General features: G+C 35.9%; 2 protein-coding genes across 3 annotated transcripts; both read right to left on the bottom strand.

Moving 5' to 3' along the window:
- Nucleotides 1-800: 800 nt before the first annotated feature.
- On the bottom strand, nt 801-7,157 carry LOC140760930 (probable beta-D-xylosidase 2). The gene is made up of 7 exons (XM_073098033.1): nt 6,712-7,157; nt 3,337-3,636; nt 3,088-3,257; nt 2,885-2,982; nt 2,208-2,558; nt 1,687-2,103; nt 801-1,605 (listed from the first exon to the last, which is right to left on the bottom strand). The coding sequence occupies exons 1-7, from the start codon at nt 7,120-7,122 to the stop codon at nt 1,007-1,009; spliced, it is 2,346 nt and encodes a 781-aa protein (XP_072954134.1). The 5' UTR covers nt 7,123-7,157; the 3' UTR covers nt 801-1,006.
- A 6,984-nt stretch (nt 7,158-14,141) lies between these two features.
- LOC140760931 (small COPII coat GTPase SAR1A-like) lies at nt 14,142-17,370 on the bottom strand. Of its 2 annotated transcripts, XM_073098035.1 has the most exons (4): nt 17,331-17,370; nt 16,972-17,228; nt 16,686-16,817; nt 14,142-14,712 (listed from the first exon to the last, which is right to left on the bottom strand). In XM_073098035.1, exons 2-4 carry the CDS (start codon nt 17,098-17,100, stop codon nt 14,392-14,394), a joined length of 582 nt encoding a protein of 193 aa, XP_072954136.1. In that variant the 5' UTR covers nt 17,101-17,228; nt 17,331-17,370; the 3' UTR covers nt 14,142-14,391. The 2 variants fall into 2 exon arrangements, with proteins under 2 accessions (XP_072954136.1, XP_072954135.1); XM_073098034.1 differs by lacking the exon at nt 17,331-17,370 and having other exon boundaries at nt 16,972-17,286.
- Nucleotides 17,371-17,980: the final 610 nt, after the last annotated feature.

Consider the following 17,980-nt stretch of genomic DNA (forward strand, 5'->3'; position numbering starts at 1 on the left):
ACTCCCCATTATATGGATTTATTTTCATATTTCTATTACTAAGACTTAGCCAATGGCTTCCTAACTTGGGCCGGGTTTAGTGACGTATTTTGCAACTGTAATAGTTAAATACTATAATCTTCTAGCTTGGGGAAAAATATGGTTATGATCAAATAAAATTAGGAATATTTTAGTAATTTTTCTTTAAGATAAATTAACTATTGGATTGAGGTTTACGTAAGGGTGAAAACGGGTTGAATTAATTCCAACCCGGTCTGCTATCTAACCCCACTTAGATCTGATTCGAATAAAAAATTTCTATCCGATTCGGATACGGATAGAAATTTTAAAAAAAAATTCGAATACGGGTTTCGGATTCGGATACAGATATCGAATATCTGTTTACCCACATATTTTTTTTAAATAATTTATAATTTTTAGTTTGCTTATTTAAATAGTAGATATTAATATTGTTACTAATAATACATTATATATTATTTATAGAGATTAATTTCTCTAATTTCATATATTTGACATACAACAAAATTATTTGTTATAAAACTCTTAATAATTTTGTATTAATTATATCTAAATAAAATATTGTAATTATTTAGGATATGGTTTTAAATTTTGCTATCCGTCCAATATCCGTATCCGAATGGACTAAAACTATGGACCCGGATATGGGTTGAACACTATCCGATCCGTATCCGATCTGTTTTCACCCCTACATGTGATTTAATTATTTCTTAATTTCCAAGATATTCATACAGATTAAGATAAAAAATATAAGAGTATATAAGAGAGAGGGGAACAAAAGAGAAGCAAAATATACTACCCAAACAAAATGTTGTTTTTTTTTATAACAATTTGATTCGATCTCTGCCCTAAACCCTTTCAGGATTGTAGGGCATAAATCATAAATTACAATTATTTGATATGAAAGAATGATACAATTCTTTCCTTTGATCCTTTACTTGTAGCAATAATTTCTAAGAATATCTCCCTATAATAAGATATATAAAAGTTATACCCTCAGCCCTTCAGCCCTTAGCGAGATCGAGTGCGTCAACTCACCGATTTGAAGGCTGTGATCGCCGATAGGGATCCTTCGGATCCCCTCCACACTGGCAAAGCTGAGATCCCTACATACGTCTATTCCCATTATAACTCTAACCTGTGATCCTGCCGCAACGTGGACCTTCTCGAATGCTACAAGCTGCTTAGCCGGCGCTGAGTGCCCAGTCGGCGGGCTAGAGTAGACAAGCACGGTGTGGGTTCCGTCGCGCTCCCCGACGTTCTTAACGTCTACGTGGATAGGGACGTGAAGGCCATCGCACCGTGTGTGGGTGACGCGAACCGTCCGATTCGACTCGGCTGAGTTGATGTAGTCGGCTCGGCGGCGACCGTTGACTGGGACGGCAAACTCAACCGGGGCTCGAGCCAAGGAGTGGGAGAATGTGGTGTAGCTAAGCCCGTGACCAAAAGGATATACTACTGGGCCAGTGTAGAATCGATACGACCGGCCTGGATAACGTTTAGACGAGTCAGCACGCATGGCCATGGTGGTCATGGGAACTTTCTCCACATAGTCCTCAGGGTACCATGTCACTGGTAGCTTTCCACCTACAAGGAATCAGAAGTTTGTGATTAATTTGAGTCGATTTAGTGGAAATAATGATACGGTGGTATAGTTTGGATACATACCGGGGTTGTATGCACCAAATATAACGTCTGCAATCGCGGCGCCTCCGGCCTGACCTGGATACCCGGCCCAAAGAATGGCCTTGATCTTGCGATGATTCTCCGCGAATGTAACATCGATCGGCCCACCACACAAGAGGACCAAAATGGTCGGACCCTGAGAAGCCGCCGCCACCTTTAAGACGAGCTCCTGCTGACGACCAGGGAGAAGGAGACTTTCACGATCCCTCATCTCGGCCTCGATGGATTGATCGAGCCCGACGACCATGATCGTCGCGTCAGCTTTGCGGGCCGCGTCCACCGCCGCGTCAATGGGTTGGTTTTCGCCGGTGCAAGCCACAGTAGTGCAGCCCATTTGGTGAATGGTCTTCACATACTTTCCAATCCCTTCAAGAGGACTTGTATATCCACAGGGAACACCTATACACAATATTAAACTTATGTTAGTATTCATTACTCCAAACCCGAGTCAATTAGGCATAGTTGGGCCTTGGTCAAAAAGGTATAATTTTGACGGGCATTACCGGCATAATTTCCTATCATCGTGACGGTGGCATCCGAGTTTGGACCAATGACGGCGACAGTGCGGAGGTTAGTGGTGGACAATGGCAGAGCTCGTTTATGGTTTTTGAGGAGGACAATCCCTTGGCGAGCTGCCTCAACGGCGAGCTCTTGATGGGTCGAGCTGCAAACATCATTTGGGCCGAGGTTGCCGAAGGGCTGCTGTGATGGCTCGCCATCATACATCCCCAGTCTCATTTGGACGGCAACCGTGTGTGTCAACGCTGAGTCGATATCACCATCGGTGGCCTTTCCTTTCTGCACCGCACTCTCGGTGTACTGCGCCAAGAAAGGTCCGCAGTCCAGATCCAAACCTACATAAGCCTCAAATTAAAAATAGGTTCACAGAATGCAATGCTTCATGTGATCGTATAATATTCTACTGTTATTTTCACTGCTAGTATAACCAATACTAACCAAATTTATGAAATTACCCTTAAAAGATGTTCTTAAAGAAGTTCGAATTTTATAATAAAAGGAAAAAGACGAAGACAAAAGTATTTTTGATATTTTAAATGATAAACTTAGTCCCTGACAGAATATATATTGAACTAAGTACCACTTTACTAGACATTGGTTAAGTTAATTTAACTGGTATAAACGCTGCAGACAAAAAGAAGGGATTAATCACAAAACATACCTGCTTTAAGTGTGTCTGCCGCTGCATCTTCCGGGTTGGACGTGTAATGTTGATCATTGTAGAGAACACCAACTGAATCACAATCTGAGACGATATACCTACAAGGAATTAATTGAAAAGATCAAATTCATCTATCTTTTTCTTTTTTTATCACTTTAAGTTTCCAACCAAGTTGTATTGAAATATCCCAGTTAGACCAGTACCCATTGAGCCCCCATTGACCACGAATTGTATTACGTAGAAGGTCCGGGTCAGCGCAGCTGGGAATGCCGTTGACTTGGTTGTAGGAGCACATGATGCTCGCTGCCTTGCCTTCCACCACGCAAGTCTTGAACGGGACGTTGAAGGTGTCCTCCAAATCTTGCTTGCTTACCTATGAAATCAAAAATAGGCCATGAAAGAAGGAAATTTTTCAGCAAGTTTCTCACTATTTAGAATGCTTTATAGAATACCACGGCATTGAAGTGGAAGCGGTCGACGCCTTTCCAGTTGTCGAGATCGTAGGCGGTGTAGTGCTTGCAGCAGGCGGCGAGCTTGAGGCGGTTGTGGCCGTGGGATCCTTTGCCGCCGTAGGGCTGCTGGAGGCCGCGCACGTATGCGGCGGCGTAGCGACCGGAGACGGTGGGGTCTTCGCCGGGGGTCTCCTGGCCGCGGCCCCACCGTGGGTCTCTGAACACGTTCACGTTCGGGCTCCACATCGTCAGGCCCGCCTGGCCACCGTTGTACATCGCCCGCGCCTCATCGGACACGGCCTGCAACCATGTACGTTTGCCATCAGCAACATCAACAACAAAAGAATTAAGAGGGAAAGAAATGGAAACTAAAATGAAAAGAATACTAAACTATGAAGTGACATACCCATAGAGCATTTCGGAATCATTCTGGACATTACACGAGAAGGCAAATCCTATTCCAAATAAAACAGAATTTGACGTAGATCTAAGCGATAGTTATACTAAGATCCTCTAAACTATTGCTAAATTCTATATGCACTTGCTCAATCTTTTATTGGTACTTGTTGACCCTTTAATCAAAAATCTCTGTCAAATGACTATTTTTACACGCAACTTTATTTTCTTTCTTTTTTTTCTCTAAATTAAGAGTAAAGAATGGCACTAAAAAAATTCTAAAACTGATAGAAATTATGACGAATAAATAACAAGAGTTACACCTTAAAAGAATTATAACTAAAAAATTTAATATTTCATGGAAAATACATAAGATAGTCTATATGAAAATGAGGAACAATTTGGGAGTTAAATATAATCTATCTCTAAATGTTAAAACTGAACTCAATATAAAAAAATTAACATATTAGCATTCCAACCGAGCTCGAAAACACTAAATTTGGAATCCGAGTAAGCTCCAAGTAGACTTTAAATAAGGACGTATAATGGGTCTTCAAATTTAGTGCCCACCTAAGAATTTAGAACCTGACTTCAAATAACTATTCGACTTTTTAAAATTCTAATTCTGGTCATAAAAACTTAATTTCAAAATTTAAATTATATATATATTTTTTTTATTTAATAATTTAATTAGTTAAACTTAGTATATAATTTATTTTACTAATAAATTTTTAACAAAAACAGTATCATTTGAAAGATCTTATTAAGACTTTTAAAATAAAAGTAATATTAAATTATTTAAAATTTTAAATTATACAAATAAATAATTTTTGTTTTATTATTTAAATTAGAGTGTCTCAAAATTAGTTACATAATAACTTAAAATTATTTTTTAATATAAAAAATAAAAAACATCAAATAGAAAGTATATAAAATTTACACTCCTTCGTTTCCAATGCATTTATGTAAAAAATTAGTAACATAGAATTTTTATTCATATATTTTTTTATTAAAAATAATGATATCAAGAGAACATATTAAAAAAATATAAAATATAAAATATTTAATATATTATATTAATTAAAAAATAAAATGTAGCGCAGATGGCTCTTGCTCTATATTTAGAAGCCGGTGTATTGGATATACTCTTAAAGAATAAGAAAAATATATAAATCTATTTTATGTGGGACATGAAAGAGTTTAATTTTTTAAATTTTTTTAGTGTGGGTGCTAAATAGTAAATACCAACAGGCTGGCTCGGGAATAACGACGGGCCCATCAGTTTTAGGGCAAAGCTGATTGGCCGGTCGTGTGGGCCCCATCGAGATTTGGAGGAACACAGAGGCATGGTCGTGGCTACTAATTAGGATATCCACATGAGTATCCCAAGGAGGACAGTGGAGAACAGTTCACGAGAGGTCAGATAGAAGAACGCTTATCGAGCAAAAAGAGGATAATCTTATCCGGCCTGCAGACGCCCTAATAAGTAATAATAACGATCATTGCACCCAGTATGGGTTGAGAGCCATATGTAGCTCCAACTCGACTATATAAAATTCCTGCAGCCATACATCCAGAGAATTGAATTCCATATTCCAATCTTATACCCTTTTTCCCTTCCAATCAAAGCAAGGGATCAGAGACTCTATAGCCATACGGACCCTGCCAAACGTCAAATCCTGCCCCTGTACACACACTTGCGTTGTAAAATCTCCTCAGGCCCGTGAATGGGCTGGGCTGGCTTATTTACTTTTTAATTTATTATTCCCTTCTGTTTTCTTTCACTGCAAGGATGGTATGTATATCCAAGATTCGGATCTTCTCGGTTATTAATTGAACTAGTCCAGTAATAAATTGACAGTCCTAGTTTCACCCTCATAACTCTTTATTCAAATGGTTCTGAGCCCAATTCAATGCTTGATGCTCAGCGAAAAGAATAACCCACTCCACTGTCCAATCACGGGAGAGGATCCAAAATCCAAAACTCTCACTGAGAAAGTTGGAATACAATGTAAATATCCCATAAAGACGTTGTCTCACAAATGCCTCCATACTAATTTCCAGGCATCAAGTTTGTCAAAATATTTGACCCTTCCATGGCGTTTTTTTTCCCATTTTCTCACCTAAAAGTAGTTTCCATACCTCTTTTTTCTTTAGGTGCTTGTGTACACCATAGTATTCATTCATTTTTTCCAATCTGTGTGGCAAATATGGCGTGCTAACCTATTGATATGTACTACTACTCTTCGTACCAATAAGCATAATTACTGTCTAACTAATAATATAGCTCCAAAAAGTGATAATATTCTTACACCTCCATGACCTACGTACTAACTAGGCTACTATTTCACCAACCTAGACTGGGCACTCGTTATCATCTAGTTGTAAGCTTATATTAAGAGAGCAGAGGCCAACAGTGTAAATATGTCCAAGTTCATACTGTGCCGTGACATTGGTCGACATGGAATATATTGATTGACCAACGCCAAACGAGCAGCAAATTTAAGCCACAACTACTTTAGTAAATAAAACAAGTATTTTTATGCGCCGACAGTAATGGAGAGTGAAGACCACTAGTTAATGCATTTTCCCCTCGTTAAGCAAAATAGTATAAACGTAAACTCTAAGATATTTAAGTGTAATTATCTCGTATTATATTATATAGTATTCATTTATTAGACTCGACTATTGTTGCATGAGAGTGTTAGAAGTGACAACTTTATATATCTATATCCAAAAAGTGGATTAGAAAGTGAGTTTTTTTTTCTTCTAATTATATCACATATAAATCGATGATAATAAGAATGGCTTCCATTTCGTAATAGCACTTTCTTTTTTAATTCCTACTCCATTTACTCTAAAAGCTCTATATCAAAACGAGGGAGTGAGAATATCAGAAGAAAAAGAAAGCATTCGAGATTAGCCCGGATCCCGTCACCTTCCCGTAGTCCTACCGAGAGAGAAGGAATGAAAGCTTACAATTCCGATGAGCTCCCAGAGCGAGGCATTGAAGGAGGCGGCGGAGGAGATGACCTGGGGGAAGCTGGTGGCGCCGGGGAAGGCGCCGCCGAACCGGACGGCCGGTCCGACGTTGGAGACACCGTGGAGCGCCTCCGACCACCACTCGTACCCGGCGATCCCGAGGCGCGGCACGCCGGCGGCGTTGTTGACGAGCATCTTGACCTTCTCCTCCCTCGTCAGCCGCCCCACCAGATCCCGAACCCTAGCCCGGATCGGGAGGCTCGTCCGGCAGAAGGGGAGCGACGCCGCCGGCGATCCGGTGGCACAAGCGAATGCCGGGCGGGAGGCGGCGGCGGCGGCGGAGGAGGAGGAGGAGGAGATGAATAGGAGGAGGATATGGAGATGTAGGAGGAGGGTGGATTTGGCCATTGGAGGTGGAGAGGAGTGAGGCGAGTGGCGTGGAGATGGCGATGGATGGTGGGGGGGGTATAAATAGGGAGGCGACGAATTGGGGGAAATTGGAATAAAAATAATTAAGTCCCAATTTGGTTGCCACAAAGAAAAAAAAAACTAGGATAAAAATAAAATTGCGACTTATCATAGGATAAGGGATAATATTATTCGAATTTCTTTTTATAGTATTTGGTTGAAAAGGGTGGTGAATATAATGAAATATCGTATAAAAAATAATAATGTTTTAATTGTAATTTTTAGGATAAAGAATTAAAACGATTTTGACTCGCAGATAAATAGGTATATATAATTTATACACATTAGAGGGGCTTATTTGCATATTTCCATTACTAAGATTTTGACACAAACTGTCATTTATTTCTTTTCTATGTTTATAATCTCTCGTTATTTCTAAGCCTAATAGAAATCTTAATGTTGAGTATTAAAATGAGTAATAATATGATAGTAGCAAAATGGTATATATATAATATAATATAATATAATTAATGCTTTTAAAAACTAAAATTATATAAAGAGTACGAGAAGATGCAAGGTATTAATTCCTTTTTAGACACTTGGGTTTTAAGACTGAAACCAATAGAGTACAAGAAATTGCAAGGTATTTTAAAGAGACTAATGCTAAATCTCCTTTTTATTTTAATTTTATTTTTATTTTTATAATTTTGCTACTTATATAAATTTATTTAGAATAATTTATTAACTTTCAAAATAGTCTAATACACAAAAGAGATTTTTTTTTTAAATTTTAATTTACCTCCTATATTTATAAAAACTTATGATAAAATTACAAATATTAATCAATCATTAATAGAAATGTTAAAAAGTTTGATTTGGAGATAATATCTTTAATTTGATTATTTTTTGCAATTTATCTAAGGTGAAATATATTGGTGCTAAAAATATAATAATTATAAATTTAATCTCAACCATAAAATTTTGAATATTAAATTTAAAAGTACAAAAAGGTAAGTTAGAATGTCTTTTCAATTAGATGTTGTGAAGGACATCACATTGGCCTTCTAAAATTATGTGGGACATAACCATGAGAATGTTTATTTATTTTTATTAAATGTAAAAAAAACATCAAAAAAATTTTAAAAAAAATTCATTGTTTTATTACTAAATAATATTTAGAATAATGAACTTGATTTAAATAGATAAGAATTTTAATATTTTAAGCAACAGATAAATCTGATAGGATTGCCACTAATTGATCAAATACTTAAAATTTTAAACTATTAGAATATAATAATTTTATATTTTATATTCTAACATCTAACAATTATCATGATGTTGGTCCTCCATGTCACATAATTGATGACTTATTGGAAGTCATGGACCTTTCAAACTAAATCATTAAAGACATTTGATGAAGACATCACACTGTGTTTAATTAATGGAGAGAGAGAGAGAGAGAGAGAGTGATGCAATAGTGTGTTTATAATCCTAATGAGTTCTTAGAAGAGAATCACTTCTCAATTATTTGATCTCCTTTTCCTTTTATAAAGGGAAAAGTATAAACTTATCTAGTATGGTTGTTGTGCAGCATTTAATTGTCCTTTTGCCCATGATATATTGCTTCCATCAACTCCCAAGTTCAATCTGGTTGGTTTCCCTTCATATGGGCAATCAAGAATATGAGTTTTTAATTAGTAGGTGCAAATACCCACTTAATTTGTTCACATAATAACCTAATTACTCGTCGACCGTCACTCAAGCTCAGCAAATGAGTCTTACATCACACGCTTGTTTCCTCTGGTTGATATATGCGATTGATATTTAATAAAATTTTCATAAGAGGATTATATATGCATGATTTTATCTCGCTAGCATAGAAATGGCAAAGGATTATGCATGTTCTCTGGAAATCTCTCTTGCTCCCCTGAACAATTGCTTTGTCATGTAATTAAGACAACATAAGTTTTTATTATTTTTTAATAAATTAATTCACTAGTACAAATGGCTAGGGCTATACCTTTTCAACCAAAAGTTTAGCAATCGGACTCACCACATGGATGGATGGATGTGAAAAGAATTTTCATTATGACTCGTTCTACTCGGAGGGTCAATCTAGTTGTCTAACCTAACATTCAGGAATGACCGGCTCGCCGACCACAAAACCCTCCCATCTATGCCATATTTGCAAAATTAACTCCTAATTGGTGCATTAAAATTGTGGGACCAAATTAAGATATTAAACTACTGTTCTTTTTTTTTTTTCATCCCCCCATTGGACAATCTACAGCTACTCCTCTGACCCAAGTGAAGTAATAAATAAAGAAAAAAAAAAAAGATGGATCACCAGTAAGAGGTAGCCCCAATGACAAGTATTCTTATTAGATAACTTCTGCCCAACAAAAAGAAGGGCAAAAAGAAGAAGGAAAATAAATTCACCTCCCACTTCTTTTCTTTCTATAGTTATCCCATTCTTCAAGCTACAAGCTATGGGCTCCTTTTGGCTGCTGTTAAGATAGAAAGGAATGGATATGGGGGGTTTTTGAGCAATCTAGTGATCAAGAAGAGCAAAAAGGTGAGGAGAAAAAAGTATGGCAAAAAGGACCACACCATCATAAATTTCTTTGGGAATTAGCTTTGGCTAGGGATTAGTTTTCACACTAACCATCCCAAGAAAGGTAGGAATAACTTGAGTCCTTCATGTATGAGAAATTTGTAGCATACCTTTATATTTATTTTATTTGTTCATTTTTGGTCCTTCTAGAGGCCCACCATTCCTTTCTTACTCTTTACCTTAGTATGGAGATTAGATTTTAGGCTAATGTTTCAAGTGGTAGCATTAATCTAGATTCTAGAGAATATAATAGATAGGCTGTGGTTGTGTTTTCTAATCAAGGCCACTGTTGAGATAGAATATGATATTACTGACAAGGGACTATTGTTTCTTTCTACATTAATTATTTCCTACATGATTGAGTAGGGATTCACAAAAAAATTATATTGGCATTATCATTTTTCATCATATAGTACTAAAGTTGCAAGCAAGTTTTGTTGGAAGAATTAAACCCTAATCATTAAGATGAATTTCTTTTTATGTTGCTTAGAAGTTGAGATCTAAATTCTAGACCAATAAGGCAATATTGGAACATTGTTATAATTGCATAATTTAATGGCAAAACTTGGACTTATTAAGCCCATCAAACTTGCAACCCATCCTGCTACTAAGTATTAAGAAGTTTAAGCTATCAGAGAATGATAAATATTTTATATATCGCCTTGTTACATTTATTTTTTATATAAACTATAAAGTGTTAAAAATAAGAAAAATTACAACATCTAAAAGATCTCTTATTTGACTTCAAATCTAGTTTTTCTTTACCTTAAGCTAAAAAAACTTATTCACATGTATTAAAATCATTTTGCATCTATAGATACTTGAATTCAACTAACTAAATGATGGTTCAAAGGCATTTAAATACAATATAGAGATCAGTAATAAATATTCATATGATAGAATGCGAATGACTATTAAAGTAAACATAAGATATTTTGACAAGCTTTCGTAGAATCTAACTTAATATGGACCACCCAATAATGACTCGTTAGAAATTAATAAAAATATTATCTATTTCAGTAGTTGGTGTTAGAGTAAAATTAACTCAGAAATATATATATATATATATATATATATATTCATATAATAGGGTGTAACTGATAATAATATTAATAGTAATAAAAGTGAAAAGATAAAGTATTCCTGAGCAATTTCCTAGTAAGAACTCTAGCCATTAACTTTGTTCAATGTACCTAAAGTATTATTCTATGGATGTGGATGAATGGATAGAGAGTCAAGTTGTTAAAGAAGAAGCATATCAGCATATCATGCATCATGCATGCATGTGCATGGCGACCCTACACGTAAAGTGTTTGTTTATACGTCTCAATCTCTCCAACCTATTAGAAGTCCTTCTGTTGCATGGTTTGTAAAAGTTATCATGATATATATATATATATATATATTCATATATATATATATATATTCATAGAGGCATCCATTCATTCATGATATCCTTATCCTCTTATCCATCTCAATCAATCTCAATCATTTAAGAGGAGGCAAATAATTAAGTGGAGAACACCAAACTTTTAGGTTGTAGGTGCATCAAATTCATTAACATGCAAACATATGGATCTTTTCTGTCCATTTCTTGGTTAGCAACACAACTAGAAGTTTAGGATGTCAGTAATTTAAATTCGAGATCTCTTGATAAATGATGATTGGGTCTTTTTCTTTTAATGTGTATAACACATTGAGTATTTTTTCTAAATTTTGATTGATTAGAACTTATATGTTGAGTGAAAATATGAACCAGCCCTCTCGTAGGGAGTCACATTACTATTATTTTTTCTTATTTCATACTCTTTTGTAATTAATATATTATTTGCTTATATGACTCTCAAAAGTTGATACTCAAAATATACGTTATTCGTATAAATACCTTTTCGATTACGTTTTAAGTTAAATTTTAATAATTTAATAAATAGAAGAAAAAAATAAACTTAGCTAAGAGAAATATATATATGAAAACTAGAATATGGGTATTTTTATATATATTTTAGTTGTTTAAATTTTAATGATTAATTAACTTCAAGGATTATTTATATATAAAAAAAGAGGGCATAAATATATAAACTGTGTTTTGAATGAAATACATACAAACTAATATCAATTTTAGAGGGTTACATTCTATATATGTGCATCCAAATCATCTGGAATTCCAGTTGGGTTTAAAAAAAATCTAATAGATTATTAAGTCTCTTCAATATATGAACAGGTTAAACCCCCAAGAAACATATCATGGTAAGGAAAAAGAAATATACTCGTAAAGCAGTTCAGTAAAAGAGTCTATTAAATATTATTCCTAATATTTAGGAGAAAATTAAACTTATGACTTCCATTATAATCAGGTAGAATTCAACTACCAGTGACCTTCAAACAAATAGTTGAATCCAGATTGAGTTCCCAACTGTCCTACTGATAGAAAAAGGTGATTGGAGTACTTATTATTACATATCATATCATATCATATCATGTCTTTCTTTGTAAAAGAAACTATGATCACGTTTCTAGGAAGATATCACCGAGCATAAACTAAAATTTAGCCGATGACAAAGAGAAGCCTTTGACGGAGCTCAACATGCAACTAGCTTTCTGATCTCCTTGGGACGATGAACTCCCAATACTAATATATTCCAGTCGAGAGACATATCTGCACTTCTAGACGCTAGGTTCTTTTTTTACATATATAATCATTAATTTTTCTTTTTATTTTACATAGATAGTCGTTAGAACTTTTATTTTTGTATAGATACTCATAAAAGTTAAAATCTTTGATCTATTTAGTAGTAGAAAGGTAAAAATATCCCGTCTCTCTTTCTTGCATACATTGGTTTCAATTAAGAATATCGTTGTTATGAGAAAGCAGGGCTGTCAGAAAAGCTAGCCTGCTCGTGAGGCTCGTTAAGAGCTCGACTTGAGCTCTAAATAAGCCGAGCTGAGCTTGAGTCACCCACTCGAGCTCGGCTTAAATAGACTTGATATATAATATGTGAAATGATAATATATATATATGCTAAAATAAAATTATAAATAATAGTAGCGCACTTGGTTAACTCAACTCTTATCTATCTAACCGATGAGGGTTTAAATCCTCTCCTATACAATTTATTTTTTGTTTTTTTTTTCCCATAGAGACTCTTAGATGTTTAGTCTCGGAAATCGAGTAATATAGATATGCTTTTATAACTATCATTCCCTCTAGATACAATGAAATTAGATATTTAGTCCTAGAAATTGAGTGATATAGATATGCCTTTATAACTACCATTCCCTCTAGAGACAATGAAATTAGTTGTTATATTAGCCTAATATAACAATTAGATTTTGGAAGCTCACGAGCTGTCAAGCCGAGCTCAAACTTCATCGAGCTGGAGACGAGCCGAGCTGAGTTGAGTTTTTTCAGCTCGAATCAAGCTCGAGCTCGAGCCAAGCTAGGCCCAGCTCGCTCAAGCACGGCTCATTTACACCCCCGAGAAAGTAACTAAAAATGCATTCAATGGTATGCGAGTAAAAAATAAGGAGGATTTGGAGGGGGTATTAGCGCAAATTAAAACCCCTATAAAATTAATATCCATGGTGGGAAGCATGTATGTATAGCGATATCTTCTTGGAAATAATTTCTCAAAAGAAAATTATATCTTCTTGGAAATGACATATATCGAATATCATCATCACATAGATAGATGGAGGAGTGTAGCTACTTAGCCACCATTGGCCAGCATCCGAGAGTGGGCCCACATTACTAGGTGGCTCCACGTTTTGTTTTGTTTTGTTTTCCTTTTGCCAATTAGAAAACATGGTAGGTAGGAAGCAATGTCGGTGATGATGTTATGTGAATAAACCAGTGGCTTGCAAACTTAGAAAGCCATCAGCAATGTAAATGTGCTTGGGTTCCGGATTTTTCCAACGTACTGCTTCAGTCTTTGGCCTGTGATTTTGAATGGAATTTTGTCACAACTAAGGTAGTTAATTTTATTACAGCATTTATTTTCTTTGCAGAAAAAATGATATGTCATAAAAGAGATTTCTTAGAACTGTGTATAGTTTTGGCCTAGTGTATTGCTTTTATAACAATTTTAATTGCATTCAGGATTAAGGTCATAGGATTAAAGAGATTATGTAGGTCGGGAAGATTAGAGAGAGATCACGATCGAGACAGTCAAATGTGATCAATACATTAACACATATCCAATAGTATATCTGAATTTGCCTGTTATGCGTATGAGTAATGTATTGTTGGAGCGTATGAGTAATGTATTGACACGTATCCAACAGTAGATCCGAGTTGACAATTAATGTTGGATCCGCTTGTCCCTTGGATAAGAAAAGCCGACTTTACCACGATTGATATATCATGAGTTTTCATACATCATATTTTCTCCTACCAGGGGATCACAAGGGCAAAATTCAAGATAAATAAAGCATTAACAATATAGTTCTCTAGCCTCTACCCTGTGGTTAAAAATCATAAGTTCTGATTCTATATACGTCTAAGGGGAAAAAATAATGGGAGTAAGAACAAGATCACTTGTCTCAGCTAGATCAAAACTAGCCAGATTTAACACTAAATATACAGCAAACAGCTATTGAAATAGAAAGATGAAAAAAGTTTTCATAGGAAGGTGAGATCACAGAGCAAATTTGCCATTCTACTTGATGTACTGAGAGAGCCACTTGAAACCGTCGCCGTAGCCCATCTTGCGGACAATGCTGCACATGAAAACCTCTAGGGGGCGGACGTTGGAGTCCGCGAGGTTAACTTTGCCTTTGCCAGTGGTGAAGTTGCTTAGACCCAAGTGGTAGCGCAACTCATCCTCAGATGCAGCATATGGGATGTCAATCTTGTTGCCTAGGATAAGGAAGGGAACATTTGCCAGCGCATCATCTGACAAGAGTGCATCAAGCTCCTTCTTTGACTCTGCAAACCTCTCCTTGTCAAAAGCATCCACTAGGTATACCACTGCATCCACCTGATTAAAAAAAAACAGAAGCTTAAACGTTTAAAAACCATCATCTGACCTACACAACAGCATTACCACTGCAACATTTGAGTCCAGATAAGAAGAGAAACATGCATGTAGAGCACCAGGCGAAGTCATAATAGCACATATAAACCACCCAAGATGCACCAAATTGCCTATAGTGATGCAAATGACTGTGCAGATTACTTACTGGATAACATTAGCATCGAGAGTAATTCAAATAATTACATTGATCTTATAGCTTGAATATATAAAGCTATACAGCAAACCAATTAAATTTCCAACCCATCATTCCCAGTTAGAAAATCGGCTTAACCTAAAACATGCAAATAATTAGAACCTTCCATTAGTATATGTTTAAAGTCTCCAATCTTGGTGAAGCTTATTACGTCTAGTAGGCAACTTCATCCTGAAGCTTTCACATTGTGAAGCTGAGGTATTTATCTAGGTATTGACAGCTCCCACTGGCAGAAAACTAATTTGAAATGAAGTGACAAATACGCCTACATCAAATAAGATGGTCATTGGAAGAATTCAGTGTTGGGTCTAGGTCAGTTAGCTTTAGCTGATAGTATTTAGCTTGTAAGTAAAAGAAAATCATCCATCAGGAATACCTAAAAACCACATAAATCATGTTGATCTAACAAAAACACATGGCACAATTTTTGCAGTGAAATTGATAGCCCACAACCAAAACCATAAAGTCATTCAGAAGGTCTGAACCCAGCTGAAAGATCTATGATCCACCCTTGGAATTGATGCTACAAGCCACTCATTCATATTATCATGAAAACAACGCCACGTTATTCTTGCAGTGAGTTAGTAAGACTAATAAGTAAATAGACAATAATACATAAGTTTATGTACAACAAGAAAAGAAATTGTTACAGCTAATAATTTAGAATAGTATAAAAGAGCATAAATAGGAATCTAAAAGACTAATATCACTTAAGTGGAAGTTATATCATAAGAATTTTCAAGCAATTAATGTGCCAAGGCAATTGCGAACTCCCAAATGGAAAGAGAGATAAGGACACATCTTTTAAATTATGCTAGTTCGCCTGTTGAACATTCAGAAAGTCAGGCTTTGGTAGAGGTGATAATTGATAAAGTGACATGAAGCACTTGGTAAGTTAAATGCCTAGAAGATCAGAACAAACACGACCAGAAGTGTTGACTGAAATGGAATTGCCTATACAATCCATCTATTCGAAGGTAACAAGGAGTTAAGGCACCAAGTAAACAAAAGCCTACAAGATAACAAAACAACTTAGATACACTACTATAGCTCATGGTGGCACATAGATTCAAACGTGACATTTGACTTTCAAATGCTTTTCACAGGTCTCTACTAGGAGAAATTTTGCAATCCAAAATAAAAGCTTGTTGTACCTAGGAGATTATGAACCACTAAAATATTGGAATAATTAGCCCAATCATGTTATTGGCAGAAAATTGGAAGGGTTCTTTCACCAATATCATTTGATAGAAGCCTCAACAGAAGTAGAAGGGGGCAAAGGAAAAGATAGAATTCAATCCTTCAAGAGACCAGAACAGAATTTAAACAACCATCACAAGGGATTTGAAGATATGTAATAAACTAATAACAGTAAATCTTGCAGGAAAAGAAACAATTATCTCAACATCTAATGGATCAAATCACCAAAATTCAAGGAAAAACATTTGAAACAGAGAAGCATACCTTTATATGTGCATACGACATGCGTTAAAGTGTATTGACTTAAAGTTACTTGAGACAATACTATCTAGAGCTGCTAGAAATTCCATTTTTAACAAATAAATGGAAAGACAGGAAAGGTACAAAACAATGTGACGATGCAAAGCTTTCCCATGAACATGGGAAGCTTCCAAAGATTCCCAAACGCGTAAAATGGTCCCTTCTGACAAAACAAACGACAAATACACTAAAACGAGAAGAAATGAAAGAGAATTAAATATACCTTGGCATAGTAATCCTTCCAGACACGGCGAGCTATCTGATGGCCTCCCAAATCGAACGCCTTGAACTTGATCTTGCCGATGCTTAGCTCCTCTGACGTCGGGTATTGCGTCGGCTGGTGCTGCACCAATCTCTGCGCATATATCAAAATTCAACATAATTCAGATAGCCAACAAATCAATTGATTCGACCAGGAACAATCGAGAAAGCACCCATCTTTCCACGAACCAAAAGAAATCCCAAGATCGAAAATTTTGCATAAATTAATAAAAAATAAAATTCTAGACCTCATCTTTTAGCATATGAAGCAGCGTGGTCTTCCCAGCATTATCAAGGCCCAGGAACAAGATCTTCGCCTCCTTCTGCCACAAACCCAGAGAGGCGAGGACGCCGTAGAACCAATCGACTAGAAACATCTTTCTCCTAAAGGAATTCGCGCAGATTCGACGCGCCTGCCGCCAAATCTTACCGGATCTGGCAGGAATCGAATCCCAAATCTCAAATCCGATGACCGGAAATCGGCTCAACCTCCGGCGACGAAGCCCTAGAGAGAGAGAGAGAGGGGTGGAGTTAAAACGATTTTGAGACGGAGATCAATAAATGCGAGAGAAAGAGAGATGACGTGGAGTTGAAGTGGTTAGTCTACGTTAGCTGGGGTGCTTCCGTGGTAGGTGAGCTCTAAGGTAACCGGAATGACTGAATGCTCGGCGCTGCAGAGAGTTTTTGACTAAACTACATCAATTTTATATATTTTTTTATTATTTAAATTTATTATCAAATAAAATCTAATTTATTATAGTCCTACCGATAATTTTATCGTTGGATATTTTTTTATCCTTACTACTAAAAAACTAAATTAAAAAAAAATATCTATACATAAAATACTGATAGCATTTTAGAACCAGCCAAAATTACTGAATTAATTAATATTTTTATCGGAGGAAAAAATATTGTTCGGTTTTATATTTTTATTAGGGTTGCAGTGAATTAGAGGAGTAGTCTATTTTAATAAAATTAATTGTAACAAGGCTAGTTTGGTCAAAAACTCGGCTGGGGATTTCTGTGGCAGTAATGGAAGTGACCGGCTGTAGCGATGTAGCTTGGGGAGATTCCGGTTTTCTCACAAGGATGGCGAGGTGGCGACCATTTGACTAGAACACGCCACGTTTGATTGAAGAATAGCCATCATTCATGAACTCGAGATTTCTAATTATTATCTATCATTTGTAGCCAAACACTATTAATTCTAGTATAATTAAATACTTACGTTTAATATCTCATAGATACTGGACTTCT

Source organism: Typha angustifolia, chromosome 6 (assembly GCF_048772165.1).
Source record: "Typha angustifolia cultivar Huaian chromosome 6, ASM4877216v1, whole genome shotgun sequence".
Taxonomy (NCBI): Eukaryota; Viridiplantae; Streptophyta; class Magnoliopsida; order Poales; family Typhaceae; genus Typha; species Typha angustifolia.